At 52.8% G+C, this 14,705-nt stretch overlaps 1 protein-coding gene across 4 annotated transcripts in view; it reads left to right on the forward strand.

Moving 5' to 3' along the window:
- Window positions 1-14,705, forward strand: part of CLTC (clathrin heavy chain) — a 105,960-nt gene that overhangs the window by 72,702 nt on the left and 18,553 nt on the right. For all 4 annotated transcript variants that reach the window (XM_075336225.1, XM_075336226.1, XM_075336227.1 and 1 more), the window contains 2 exons: window positions 108-230; window positions 333-478. In XM_075336225.1, the coding sequence (XP_075192340.1) occupies window positions 108-230; window positions 333-478 (269 nt within the window). The remainder of the gene's footprint in view (window positions 1-107; window positions 231-332; window positions 479-14,705) is intronic.

The raw sequence follows: 14,705 nt of genomic DNA on the forward strand, positions 1-14,705 counted from the left end.
GTATGTTCTTATCTGTACACACAAACTTTGGCCAGTTTTTGTTCTGGGGAAAGTGAAGACTCCTCTTTTAGTGTTTGTAGCCTCTTATCAATTTTTTTTCCCTTCAGGTATGCAATGAAAATTCACTTTTCAAAAGCCTTTCAAGATATTTGGTACGCCGTAAAGACCCTGAACTATGGGCCAGTGTATTGCTAGAAAGCAATCCATACAGAAGACCTCTTATTGATCAGGTATGTTCCATGACTTGCTAATGTCACATGGTGAGACCAGAAGCATTTTGCCCCTTTTTGAGCTTTTTGTCTTGTAAGTAAAGCAATGTTTTTACCGTCCAGGTTGTACAAACAGCATTGTCAGAAACTCAAGATCCAGAAGAAGTGTCTGTTACTGTAAAAGCTTTCATGACCGCTGACCTTCCTAATGAGCTCATTGAGCTATTGGAGAAGATAGTTTTGGATAATTCAGTATTCAGTGAACACAGGTACGTTTTAGAAAGCATTCTTGATCAGGATACTGTAGACATTTTGTGCTACCAACGTTGGCTATGGAGTGGCACCAGTATTAACACTAGAAGTCCCAGAGAGGGGTCATTTGACATTTCTACCATTGGAACCCTATGGAGCTCGAAATTCATGGGACTTCTAGTGTTAAAGCAGTGGATACACAACTGTGTTTGTGGTTAGATGCAGCAGTCATGTGCAAGAGGCACAGGCTCTCGCATTAAATTAACTACCGTAGGTACGGAAAGTATTCAGACCTCTTTACATTTTTCACTGTTTGTTTCATTACAGCCATTTGGTAAATTCAAAAAAGAAAAGTTCATATTTTTTTCTCATTAATGTACACTCTACACCCCATCTTGTCAGAAAAAAAACAGAAATGTATCAAATTTAGCAAATTTATTAAACCAGAAAAACTGAAATATCACATGGTCATAAGTATTCAGACACTCATATTTAAGTCACATGCTGTCCATTTCCTTGTGATCCTCCTTGGGATAGTTCTACTCCTCTACTCCATTGTCCAGCTGTGTTTAATTAAACTGATAGGATTTGATTTGGAAAGGCACACACCTGTCAATAGACCTCACAGTGTATGTCAGACCAAATGAGAAACATGAAGTCAAACAAACTGATCATGGAGCTCAGAGAATTGTGGCAAGGCACAGATCTGGCCAAGGTTACAAAGGAATGTCTGCAGTGCTCAAGGTTCCTAAGAGCACAGTGGCCTCCATAATTCTTAAATGGAAGAAGTTTGGGACTACCAGAATTCTTCCTAGATCTGGCCGTCCAGCCAAACTGAGCAATCATGGGAGAAGAGCCTAGAATGCAGCGCAGGAGCTGCAGAAGGTGAGACTTTTGGTTTCATAGTAAAAAAAACTAGACAGGTACCCTTTAATGAGAAAAAAAAAATTAACTTTCTTTGTCGCTCCATTGGGAGACCCAGACAATTGGCTCCTAGCGTCCTCAGGGTTATCTCAAGATGTCATTGCCACTATGAGACAGGCCAGGAAACCAACGTCCGCCAAGATCTACCACAGGACTTGGAGGATCTTCTTATCCTGGTGCTCTGATCAGGGTTTTACTCCCTGGCCGTTTGCCTTGCCCACTTTTCTTTCTTTCCTTCAATCCGGAATGGACAAGGGTTTGTCTCTCGGCTCTCTCAAGGGACAAGTATCGGCGCTTTCCGTGTTTTTTCAAAAGCGTCTAGCCAGGCTTCCGCAGGTCCGCACGTTCCTGCAGGGGGTTTGCCACATAGTCCCACCTTACAAGCGTCCGCTAGAACCCTGGGATCTTAACAGGGTGCTAACGGCTCTTCAGAAACCACCTTTCGAGCCGATGCGGGATGTCTCTCTATCACGCCTTTCGCAGAAGGTGGCCTTCCTAGTGGCAGTCACATCACTTCGGAGAGTGTCTGAGCTAGCAGCACTGTCATGCAAAGCCCCCTTCCTGGTGTTTCACCAGGATAAGGTGGTTCTGCGTCCGGTCCCGGAATTTCTCCCTAAGGTGGTATCCCCTTTTCATCTCAATCAGGATATCTCCTTACCTTCTTTTTGCCCTCATCCAGTTCACCAATGTGAAAAGGATTTGCACTTGTTAGATCTCGTGAGAGCACTCAGGCTCTACATTTCTCGCACGGCGCCCCTGCGCCGTTCTGATGCGCTTTTTGTCCTTGTCGCTGGCCAGCGTAAGGGGTCGCAGGCTTCCAAGTCAACCTTGGCTCGGTGGATCAAGGAACCGATTCTTGAAGCCTACCGTTCGTCTGGGCTGCCGATTCCTTCAGGGCTGAAAGCCCATTCTACCAGAGCCGTAGGTGCGTCCTGGGCATTGCGGCACCAGGCTACGGCTCAGCAGGTGTGTCAGGCGGCTACCTGGTCGAGTCTGCACACTTTCACGAAACACTATCAGGTGCATGCCTATGCTTCGGCAGATGCCAGCCTAGGTAGGCGAGTCCTTCAAGCGGCGGTTGCCCACCTGTAAGAGGGGGCCGTTTTTCGGCTCTTTTTATCGAGGTATTCACGGAAAGCGCCGATACTTGTCCCTTGAGAGAGCCGAGAGACAAACCCTTGTCCATTCCGGATTGAAGGAAAGAAAGAAAAGTGGGCAAGGCAAACGGCCAGGGAGTAAAACCCTGATCAGAGCACCAGGATAAGAAGATCCTCCAAGTCCTGTGGTAGATCTTGGCTGACGTTGGTTTCCTGGCCTGTCTCATAGTGGCAATGACATCTTGAGATAACCCTGAGGACGCTAGGAGCCAATTGTCTGGGTCTCCCAATAGGAGCTAGAAGAAAAGTAATTTACGCTAAGTAAACAAAATTCCCTTTTTAAATTTATCAAATAACTGCACTGACAGTGAGAAATTTAAAGGGGTCTGAATACTTTCCGTACCCACTGGGCGGCACGGTGGCTCAGTGGGTAGCACTGCAGTCTTGCAGCGCTGGAGTCCTGGGTTCAAATCCCACCAAGGACACCATCTGCAAGGAGTTTGTATGTTCTCCCCGTGTTTGCGTGGGTTTCCTCCGGGTACTCCGGTTTCCTCCCACATTCCAAAGACATACAGATAGGGACTCTAGATTGTGAGCCCCAATGGGGACAGTGTTGCCAATGTATGTGAAGCGCTGTGGAATTAATAGCGCTATATAAATGAATAAAATTATTATTATTAATTATTATTATTATTATATCCATACTTTTACATTTGGGGGCTCTGTACACTTTCACAGCCAAATTTTAACAGCAAAATGTAATTTTTAAAGCTGGTCTACAGAATAAGGTTAGGGCTACATGTTAACATGTGACTTAGAAACCACAATGTCACACAGCTACATCGCAGAAATGGTTGTCTTGCATCACACAAGCAGTGTTGATCCAACAGCAGAAATCCACACCTGCTGGATTAGCACAGCCCCAATTACTTCCATGACTTGTCTTTGTGGCAGCAGGACATTCTAGTCTCATGTTGCAGAACCACAAATCACGTCCAGCATTAGTATCTGAGTAACACGACAAACCTGCTGTGAAGAGCAATTCTGCAGTCTCCTATGCTGTTATTTATTACCTACCTTTTTTCTTCACCGTTCCTATGGGAGACCCAGACCATGGGGTGTATAGCTTCTGCCTCCGGAGGACACACAAAGTACTACACTAAAAAGTGTAGCTCCTCCCTCTGAGCATATACACCCCCTGGATAACCAAATATAGCCAGTTCAATGCTTTGTGTTCAGGAGGCACACATCCACACATGCATTCTCATCTGATTTTTGGAAAGAGTTTGAAGAAAAGCGGGTCCAAACCTGGACTCCCGGCATGTCCCTTCTCACCCCACTGTGTCGGCGGTGTTGTTAAGGTTGATTTCAGGGCTGGAGCCTTACATGCCGCGCTCCTTCACCATCCCTCGGGCTCTGGCTTGAAGTGGGAGCCATCACGGTTCTCACTGCCTTGCAGGAGACCGGTCTCCATCCGCAGCCCTTTCAGGATCCTGCCGGACGGAGCACTCATCCCTCAGGGACCTGGCCCTGCGTCTCACAAGCTAAGTATCTGAGACGTTATTGTCGGGGGGTCCCTTGTACTTTATTGTTGGGGGGAGAGTGCTGTTTAACTGTTGTGACATTTCCGTCCGGTTCTCTGGTTTTCACCTGAGAACCGCGCCGAGGGTGCCTGCGCGCCGGCCGCATTGTTAAATTTAGGCCCCGGCTTCGCCTGAGGCCTAGTTTCGTTTTCACTGCCCCTGCATGTCAGTCGTGCAGAGGGACAGTGTGGCTCCGCCCACCGGCTGTTCGGCACAGGGGAGGGACACTCCTCTCTGAGGAGATGTTTCCCTCCCCTGTATGTCTCCTTGGCCCTCTGGATCCCGCTCTTAGAGTAGGCCCCGCCCCCTCTCCTCGCTCCGGCGCCATTTTATCAGCGTTCTCACACCGATCGGCGCTGGCTGCAGCATCTCTCTGGGGGTCCGGGCTGTGGGATCTGGAGGGCACACAAACTGTCTGGTAAGCCACAACCTCCGGTTGTGGACCTGTTTATACACTCTCTGGGGGTCATTCTGGCTCAGAGCCCCCACTTCAGCAGCATGTCTCACACTAGGAGCAAGGCTGTACTCAATATGCACTGCATGTAAGCTCGTACTGCCTGAACCGAGCACATATCCACATTGTGATGCCTGCTCTAACATGGTGGTGCCTCAGCCTGGAGTCTCCCCAGTGGTCCCTGCTTCCGGCCCCGGTGGCTGAACCCCCGGCTTGGGTAGAATCCTTCTCTAAGTCTATCTCCCAGTCCTTTGCCGACTCCATGGGAGAGTTGTCCCGGACTCTGCTGAGCATGCATCAGCTCCCTTCTCAGGGCGCCTCTGCTGCTCCGGCTCGCTCTGCAGAGCTCACGGAGGATTCTTCATCTGGTCCCAGACCCCGTCCTCCTAAAAGGAGACGCAGGGTCCCCTCTCCTTCCTCGTCCCGCGGCTCTGATTCACGAGCTGACTCGTAGGACGAGGAGGATGCCTTTACTGGGGGCTCGGACGCTACCTCCATGTGCCCCATTTATCTGACCGAGGGTGACGCAGATGTTAGTGATTTGATTGCGTCCATTAATTCTGTACTGGACCTCAATCCGCCAGTATCAGAGGAGCAACCCTCTCTGGCAGAAAAGCACCAGTTTACCTTGCCTAAGAGAACAAGGAGTGTGTTCTTTAACCACTCCAGTTTTCACGCCACTGTGACCAAGCCAAGGGCCTGTCCTGACAAACGCTTCCCAAAGCGTGGTTCTGATGACCGTTTTCCTTTTCCACCAGAGGTGGTCAAGGAGTGGGCTCATTCACCTAAGGTAGACCCTCCGGTGTCTAGACTCTCAGTCCGGACAGTTGTATCAGTGGCTGATGGCACCTCACTTAAGGATCCCCCTGACCGCCAGGTTGACCTTCTGGCCAAATCTGTATATGAGGTGGCAGGGGCCTCGTTCTCCCCATCTTTTGCAGCAGTGTGGGCTCTCAAGGCCATCTCTGCTTCTCTAGAGGAGATGCATTCCCTCACCAGGGATTCTATGCCTGAAATGGTTGCCTTAACTTCCCAGGCTTCAGCCTTTTCATCCTACGCCATGTCTGCCATGCTGGAGGCTTCTCACAGCACTGCGGTGGCTTCAGCTAATTCCCTCGCTATCCGCAGGATCTTGTGGCTTCGAGAGTGGAAGGCAGACGCTTCTTCAAAGAAGTACCTTGCTGGGCTCCCATTTACTGGGTCCAGGCTGTTCGGTGAACAACTGGATGAGATTATTAAGGAAGCTACTGGCGGGAAGAGTACTTCCTTGCCACAGACTAAAACCAGGAAACCTGTCCAGGGCAGGAACCAGTCGAGGTTTCGTTCCTTTCGTTCCTCCAACTGGTCGTCCTCTAAGCCCTCGGCCTCGTCCACTAACTCAGCCAAGGACCAAAAGCCCAACTGGCGCATGAAGCCGTGTCCTCAGAAGTCCGCAGGAGCTGCTGCCACCAAGGCAGCCTGCTCTTGACTATCTGGCCGCGCCAGCAACGTCCTTGGTCGGTGGCAGGCTCTCCCACTTTGGCGACGTGTGGTTTCAACACGTCTCTGATCAGTGGGTGCGGGATATCATCTCCCACGGCTACAGGATAGAATTCTCTTCCAGCCCGCCAAACAGATTTTCTTCGGCGCTCCATTGGGAGACCCAGACGATTGGGTGTATAGCACTGCCTCCGGAGGCCACACAAAGCATTACACTAAAAAGTGTAAGGCCCCTCCCCTTCTGGCTATACACCCCCAGTGGGATCACTGGCTCACCAGTTTTCTGCTTTGTGCGAAGGAGGTCAGACATCCACGCATAGCTCCACTGTTTAGTCAGCAGCAGCTGCTGACTATGTCGGATGGAAGAAAAGAGGGCCCATACTAGGGCCCCCAGCATGCTCCCTTCTCACCCCACTTGCGGTTTGTAAGGTTGAGGTACCCATTGCGGGTACGGAGGCGGGAGCCCACATGCTGTTTTCCTTCCCCATCCCCCTGAGGGGCTCTGAGGAAGTGGGATCTTACCGGCCTCCAAGCCCTGAGGCCGGGCTCCGTCCACAGACCCATTGAACCTGCTGGATTAGGAGCCGGGGTACCGTTCAGGGACAAGGCCCTGCAACATTCAGGTACTCTGTGTCCCCCTATGGACTGGCCGCGCACACTCCAGACTTGCTGGGTGTGCTAGTGCGCCGGGGACAGTAGCGCTGCGCGCTGGGGTTTGAGTCACTGCAGCTTGGCTGAGTGACTTTATGTGTTGGGAACTACCGCGCCAGCCGCTCCGGGAGCGGCGGCGCGGCTGGGACTTGTAGTGCGCCGGGGACTTAGCGCCGACCGTGCTTTTACGACGGCGGCGCTTATAAATCTAGTCCCCGGCTTTTGCGGCCTAGCTCCGCTTCGTTCCCGCCCCCTCCCTGTCAATCAGGGAAGGGGACAGGCGTTGTGCAATCGTCAGCGCCGAGGGCTGGAGCCTTATTTACATGCTCCAGCCCTCTCACTGGGCACAGTGGGACACAGGTTTCCCGCTTTTTGTCTGAGCACTCCCAGGGCCCGCCCCCCCCCTCCACAGAGACGCCGGCAGCCATTCCTGCATGCAGTCTGGCTGGGGAACGGACACAGGCTCTGGGAGACCCAGACAAGGGATTTCTGGCGACCACACACCCGCGTTAAGCGGGCGGTAAGCAGCACATTCGTGCTGGCCCCACTAGTGCCACAGTGTTATTTGGTGTACTTTTTCCTGTACCAGATATATCTATATATATTGCACTGTAAGGTCGCTTCTTGGCTGTATACCCCTATTGCTCTGAGGAGACGACAACATGTCATCTGCAAAACGCAAGGGTGCCAAGACACAGGCTGTGAACGCTGCTTGTGCCGCTTGTGGGGCTAATCTACCGGCAGGTTACAATGACCCCCATTGTGTGCAATGTTCGGTCCCTGTGCCACTTCGTCAGCCGGAGCCTATGGTGGTAGTGGCCCAGGCAGAGTCGCCGGTGAACCCTGTCCCGGTGACGGGGACAGAGTTTGCTGTATTTGCTGACAGGATGTCTGTCACTATGACAAAAATCCTAGAGACCTTGCAGGCCAGGCCAGTTACTCAGACCATGGACACTGCTGCGGCAACGTTCCCCGGTCCCCCTCAGTTGGAGTTAATCAGTGCTTCAAGGGGGTCACAGGCATCTCAGCCTGACGGCTCTGATTCAGATGACAGTCCCAGGCAGCCTAAGCGTGCTCGCTGGGAGAGACCCCCCACGTCATCACGGGGATCAGGGTCTCAGCGAGAAGAGTCTCTACATGATGAGACAGAGGAGGGTGATCAGGAGTCTAATCCTGAAACCGCTCTCAATCTGGATACTCCTGATGGTGACGCCATGGTAAATGACCTTATCCATCAATAGTCTATTGGAAATTTCTCCCCCTGCCCCTTCTGCAGAGGAGGCAGCTGCACAGCAGGAGAAGTTCCATTTCAGGTATCCCAAGCCTAAACTGAGTACTTTTCTGGACCACGCTGACTTCAGAGAATCAGTCCAGAAACACCATGCCTACCCAGATAAGCGTTTCTCCAAACGTCTTAAGGATACACGTTATCCCTTTCCCCCGGACGTGGTCAAACGCTGGACCCAGTGTCCAAAGGTGGATCCCCCTATCTCCAGGCTTGCAGCTAGATCCATAGTTGCAGTGGAAGATGGGGCTTCGCTTAAAGATGCCAATGACAGACAGATGGACCTTTGGTTAAAGTCTGTCTATGAAGCTATTGGCGCGTCGTTTGCTCCAGCATTCGCAGCCGTGTGGGCACTCCAAGCTATTTCAGCTGGCCTGGCACAGGTGGACTCTATCATATGTCCAGCAGTGCCGCGAGTAGCGTCCCTAACCTCGCAAATGTCTGCGTTTGCGACTTACGCTATCAACGCTGTCCTGGACTCTACAAGCCGTACCTCAATTGCGTCTGCCAACTCTGTTGTCTTGCGCAGAGCCTTGTGGTTAAAGGAATGGAAAGCGGATTCTGCTTCCAAAAAATGTTTAACCAGCTTGCCGCTATCTGTAGATAGACTGTTTGGTGAACAATTGGCTGAAATCATTAAGCAATCCAAGGGTAAGGACTCCTCCTTACCCCAGCCCAGATCAAGCAAACCTCAACAGAGGAAGTGGCAGTCGAGGTTTCGGTCCTTTCGAGGCTCCAGCAAGACCCATTTCTCCTCGTCCAAAGGGACTCAGAAGGAGCAAAGGAGCTCAGATTCCTGGCGGGCTCAGTCACGCCCCAAGAAAGCAACCGGAGGAACCGCTTCCAAGGCGGCTGCCTCATGACTTTCGGCCTCAGCCCTCCGCATCCTCGGTCGGTGGCAGGCTCTCCCGCTTTTGCGACATTTGGCTGCCACAGGTCAAAGACCGGTGGGTAGCAGACATTTTGTCTCACGGGTACAGGATAGAATTCAGTTCTCGTCCTCCGCCTCGGTTCTTCAGAACCTCCCCACATCCCGACCGAGCAGATGCCCTTCTGCAGGCGGTGTGCTCACTAAAAGCAGAAGGAGTGGTGATCCCTGTTCCTCTGCAGGAACAAGGGCAAGGTTTTTACTCCAATCTCTTCGTGGTTCCAAAAAAAGGACGGCTCGTTCCGTCCTGTTCTGGACCTAAAGCTGCTCAACAAGCATGTGAACGCCAGGCGGTTCCGGATGGAATCCCTCCGCTCTGTCATTGCCTCAATGTCTCAAGGAGATTTCCTTGCATCAATAGACATCAAAGATGCTTATCTCCACGTGCCGATTGCTACAGAGCACCAACGTTTCCTACGTTTCGTGATAGGAGACGACCATCTCCAGTTCGTAGCTCTGCCATTTGGTCTGGCGACAGCCCCACGGGTTTTCACCAAGGTCATGGCGGCAGTGGTAGCAGTCTTGCATTCTCAGGGTCATTCGGTGATCCCTTACTTAGACGATCTACTTGTCAAAGCACCCTCTCAAGAGGCATGCCAACACAGCCTGACTGTTGCGCTGGAGACTCTCCAGACTTTCGGGTGGATCATCAACTTTTCAAAGTCAAACCTGGCACCGACTCAATCACTAACGTATCTTGGCATGGAGTTTCATACTCTCTCAGCGATAGTGAAGCTTCCGCTGGACAAGCAGCGGTCTCTACGGACAGGGGTGCAGTCTCTCCTTCAGGGTCAGTCGCACCCCTTAAGGCGCCTCATGCACTTCCTAGGGAAGATGGTGGCAGCAATGGAGGCAGTCCCGTTCGCGCAGTTTCATCTGCGTCCACTTCAATGGGACATTCTCCGCCAGTGGGACGGGAAGACAACTTCCCTGGACAGGAAAGTCTCCCTTTCTCAGACGGCCAAGGATTCTCTGCTATGGTGGCTCCTTCCCACCTCATTAACGCAGGGAAGATCATTCCTGCCCCCATCCTGGGCAGTGGTCACGACAGACGCGAGTCTGTCAGGGTGGGGAGCAGTTTTTCTCCACCACAGGGCTCAAGGGACGTGGACTCAGCAGGAGTCCACCCTTCAGATCAATGTTCTGGAAATCAGGGCAGTGTATCTTGCCCTCTTAGCCTTCCAGCAGTGGCTGGAAGGAAAGCAGATCCGAATTCAGTCGGACAACTCCACAGCGGTGGCATACATCAACCACCAAGGAGGGACACGCAGTCGGCAAGCCTTCCAGGAAGTCAGGCGGATTCTGATGTGGGTGGAGGAAAGAGCATCCACCATATCCGCAGTTCACATCCCGGGCGTAGAAAACTGGGAAGCAGACTTCCTCAGTCGCCAGGGCATGGACGCAGGGGAATGGTCCCTTCACCCGGACGTGTTTCAGGAAATCTGCCGCCGCTGGGGGGTGCCGGACGTCGACCTAATGGCGTCTCGGCACAACAACAAGGTCCCGACCTTCATAGCGCGGTCTCGCGATCAAAGAGCTCTAGCGGCAGACGCCTTAGTGCAAGATTGGTCGCAGTTCCGGCTCCCTTATGTGTTTCCACCTCTGGCACTCTTGCCCAGAGTGTTACGCAAGATCAGATCCGATTGCGGCCGCGTCATACTCGTCGCCCCAGACTGGCCGAGGAGGTCGTGGTACCCGGATCTGTGGCATCTCACGGTCGGCCAACCGTGGGCACTACCAGACCGTCCAGACTTACTGTCCCAAGGACCGTTTTTCCATCGGAATTCTGCGGCCCTGAACCTGACTGTGTGGCCATTGAGTCCTGGATCCTAGCGTCTTCAGGATTATCCCAAGGGGTCGTTGCCACCATGAGACAGGCTAGGAAGCCCACGTCTGCTAAGATCTACCACAGAACGTGGAAGATATTCTTAGCCTGGTGCTCTGCACAAGGAGTATCCCCCTGGCCATTCGCGTTACCTGTCTTTCTTTCCTTCCTGCAATCTGGGTTGGAAAAGGGCTTGTCGCTCGGCTCCCTGAAAGGGCAAGTCTCGGCACTATCCGTGTTTTTTCAGAAGCGTCTAGCGCGACTTTCTAAGGTGCGCACGTTCCTGCAGGGGGTGTGTCATATCGTACCTCCGTACAGGAGGCCGTTAGATCCGTGGGATCTAAACAAGGTCCTTGTTGCTCTCCAGAAGCCGCCTTTCGAGCCCCTGAGGGATGTGTCACTTTCTCGACTCTCACAGAAAGTGGCATTTCTGGTAGCGGTCACGTCTCTTCGGAGAGTGTCTGAACTAGCAGCGCTGTCATCCAAAGCTCCTTTCCTGGTGTTCCACCAGGACAAGGTAGTGCTGCGCCCCATTCAGGAGTTTCTCCCTAAGGTGGTATCCTCTTTTCACCTTAATCAGGATATCTCCTTGCCTTCCTTTTATCCGCATGCAATTCATCGGTATGAAAAGGATCTACATTTGTTGGATCTGGTGAGAGCACTCAGAATCTACATTTCCCGCACGGCGCCCCTGCGCCGCTCGGATGCACTCTTTGTCCTTGTCGCTGGTAAGCGCAAGGGGTCGCAGGCTTCAAAAGCCACCCTGGCTCGATGGATCAAAGAACCAATTCTTGAAGCCTACCGTTCTGCTGGGCTTCTGGTTCCATCAGGGCTGAAGGCCCATTCTGCCAGAGCCGTGGGTGCGTCCTGGGCATTACGACACCAGGCTACGGCTCAACAGGTGTGCCAGGCAGCTACCTGGTCGAGTCTGCACACTTTCACCAAACATTATCAGGTGCATACCTATGCTTCGGCGGACGCCAGCCTAGGTAGAAGAGTCCTGCAGGCGGCAGTTGCCTCCCCGTAGGGGAGGGCTGTCTTTGCAGCTCTAACATGAGGTATTTCTTTACCCACCCAGGGACAGCTTTTGGACGTCCCAATCGTCTGGGTCTCCCAATGGAGCGCCGAAGAAGAAGGGAATTTTGTTACTTACCGTAAATTCCTTTTCTTCTAGCTCCTATTGGGAGACCCAGCACCCGCCCTGTTGTCCTTCGGGATTTTTGGTTGTTTTTCGGGTACACATGTTGTTCATGTTGAACGGTTTTCAGTTCTCCGACGTTACTTCGGAGTGAATTTGTTTAAACCAGTTATTGGCTTTCCTCCTTCTTGCTTTTGCACTAAAACTGGTGAGCCAGTGATCCCACTGGGGGTGTATAGCCAGAAGGGGAGGGGCCTTACACTTTTTAGTGTAATGCTTTGTGTGGCCTCCGGAGGCAGTGCTATACACCCAATCGTCTGGGTCTCCCAATAGGAGCTAGAAGAAAAGGAATTTACGGTAAGTAACAAAATTCCCTTCTTTTCTGTCAACTCCCCCCTGCTCCAAGGCCGCCGCCTTCTCTCAGGCCGTGGCATCCTTGCAGGCCAACGGAGTAATTGTACCGGTTCCCGCCTGGGAACGGTTCAGAGGTTTCTACTCAAATCTCTTCCTAGTCCCCAAAAAGGACGGTTCCTTCTGGCCCATCCTGGATCTCAAGCTTCTCAACAAGCATGTTCAGGTGCTGCATTTTCGCATGGAGTCTCTGCGATCAGTCATTGCCTCAATGACCCAAGGAGATTTCCTAGCATCCATCGACATCAGAGATGCCTATCTGCATGTGCCAATTGCAGTTTCACACCAGCGTTGGCTACGTTTTGCAATCGGAGGGGAACATTTCCAATTCGTGGCTCTCCCCTTCGGGCTAGCCACGGCCCCTCGAGTATTCACCAAGGTCATGGCAGCAGTGGTTGCGGTTCTGCACCTACCGGGGTTGGCAGTGATTCCTTACCTGGACGACCTTCTAGTCAAGGCTTCATCCAGTGCAGACTGTCAGCGGAGTGTCTCGCTCACTCTCGCCACTCTTGTTCAATTCGGGTGGCTTGTCAATCTGCCCAAGTCCACTCTGACTCCGACCCAGAAACTCGCGTACCTAGGGATGCAATTCGAGACTCTGCCGGCACTTGTCAAGCTGCCCTTAGTCAAACAGCAGTCCCTCCATCTGGCGGTGCGCTCTTTGCTGAGGCCCTGCCGTCATTCTATCAGGCACCTAATGCAGGTGCTGGGTCAGATGGTGGCGTCAATGGAAGCGGTTCCCTTTGCCCAGTTCCATCTGCGTCCTCTGCAGCTGGACATTCTCCACTGTTGGGACAAGCGGACTTCTTCCTTGCACAGGTTGGTGGCTCTGTCGCCACAGACCAGGGGCTCTCTTCAGTGGTGGCTTCGGCCCCTCTCTCTGTCTCAGGGACGCTCCTTCCTGGCCCCGTCCTGGGTGATCCTCACCACGGATGCCAGTCTATCCGGCTGGGGAGCAGTATATCTCCGCCACAGAGCGCAGGGCACTTGGACTCCGTCCGAATCAGCCCTCTCGATCAATGTGCTGGAAATCAGAGCTGTGCTTCTAGCTCTCGTAGCCTTTCACCACCTGTTGGCGGGCAAGCACATTCGAGTCCAGTCAGACAACGCGACAGCAGTTGCCTACATCAATCACCAGGGCGGGACTCGCAGCCGCCTGGCAATGTTGGAGGTTCAACGCATCCTTCAGTGGACGGAGGACTCAAAGTCCACCATATCCGCAGTCCACATCCCAGGCGTAGAAAACTGGGAGGCAGATTATCTCAACCGTCAAACCGTGGACAGCGGCGAGTGGGATCTGCATCCGGCAGTGTTTCGGTCAATCTGCCGCAAGTGGGGCACTCCGGAAGTGGATCTAATGGCATCCCGGCACAACAACAAGGTCCCGGTCTACGTGGCTCGCTCCCACGATCCTCAGGCCTTTGCAGCGGACGCGCTGGTTCAAGATTGGTCCCAGTTTCGTCTGTCTTACGTGTTTCCCCCTCTAGCTCTCTTGCCCAGAGTCCTGCGCAAGATCAGAATGGAGGGCCGTCGGGTCATCCTCATTGCTCCAGACTGGCCCAGGCGAGCTTGGTACCCAGACCTGCTCCATCTGTCCGTAGAGGTGCCGTGGCATCTCCCGGACCGCCCAGACCTTCTCTCACAAGGTCTGTTTTTCCGCCAGAATTCTGCGGCTCTCAGATTGACGGCGTGGCTCTTGAGTCCTGGATCTTGACGACTTCATTCCTCCTGAAGTCATCTCCACCAATACTCGGGCTCGGAAGTCTTCCTCGGCCAAAATTTATCACAGGACTTGGAGAATTTTCCTGTCCTGGTGTCGTTCTTCCGGCCATGCTCCTTGGCCTTTTTCCTTGCCGACCATCCTGTCCTTTCTACAGTCCGGTCTGCAGCTAGGACTATCCCTCAATTCCCTCAAGGGACAGGTCTCGGCTCTGTCAGTGTTGTTCCAGCGGCGTATCGCCCGGCTGGCTCAGGTGCGCACCTTTATGCAGGGCGCATCTCACATCATTCCGCCTTACCGGCGGCCTTTGGATCCCTGGGACCTTAATCTGGTCCTCGCGGCTTTGCAGAAACCCCCCTTTGAGCCTCTTAGGGAGGTTTCTTTGTTTCGTCTTTCACAGAAAGTGGTCTTTCTAGTGGCCATAACTTCCCTCAGGAGAGTCTCTGATTTTAGCTGCGCTCTCTTCGGAGTCACCTTTTTTGGTTTTTCATCAAGACAAGGTGGTTCTCCGTCCGACTCCGGACTTTCTCCCTAAGGTGGTATCTCCTTTCCACCTTAACCAGGACATTTCCTTGCCTTCCTTTTGTCCGGCTCCTGTTCATCGCTTTGAAAAAGTGCTGCATACTCTAGATCTGGTGCGGGCGCTCCGGATCTATGTGTCACACACCGCTGTTCTTAGGCGGTGCACCTCTCTTTTTGTGCTGACCACAGGTCGGCGTAAGGGCCTCTCGGCTTCTAAACCGACCCTA

The sequence above is a fragment of the Anomaloglossus baeobatrachus genome, chromosome 2 (genome assembly GCF_048569485.1).
Source record: "Anomaloglossus baeobatrachus isolate aAnoBae1 chromosome 2, aAnoBae1.hap1, whole genome shotgun sequence".
NCBI classification, from domain to species: Eukaryota; Metazoa; Chordata; class Amphibia; order Anura; family Aromobatidae; genus Anomaloglossus; species Anomaloglossus baeobatrachus.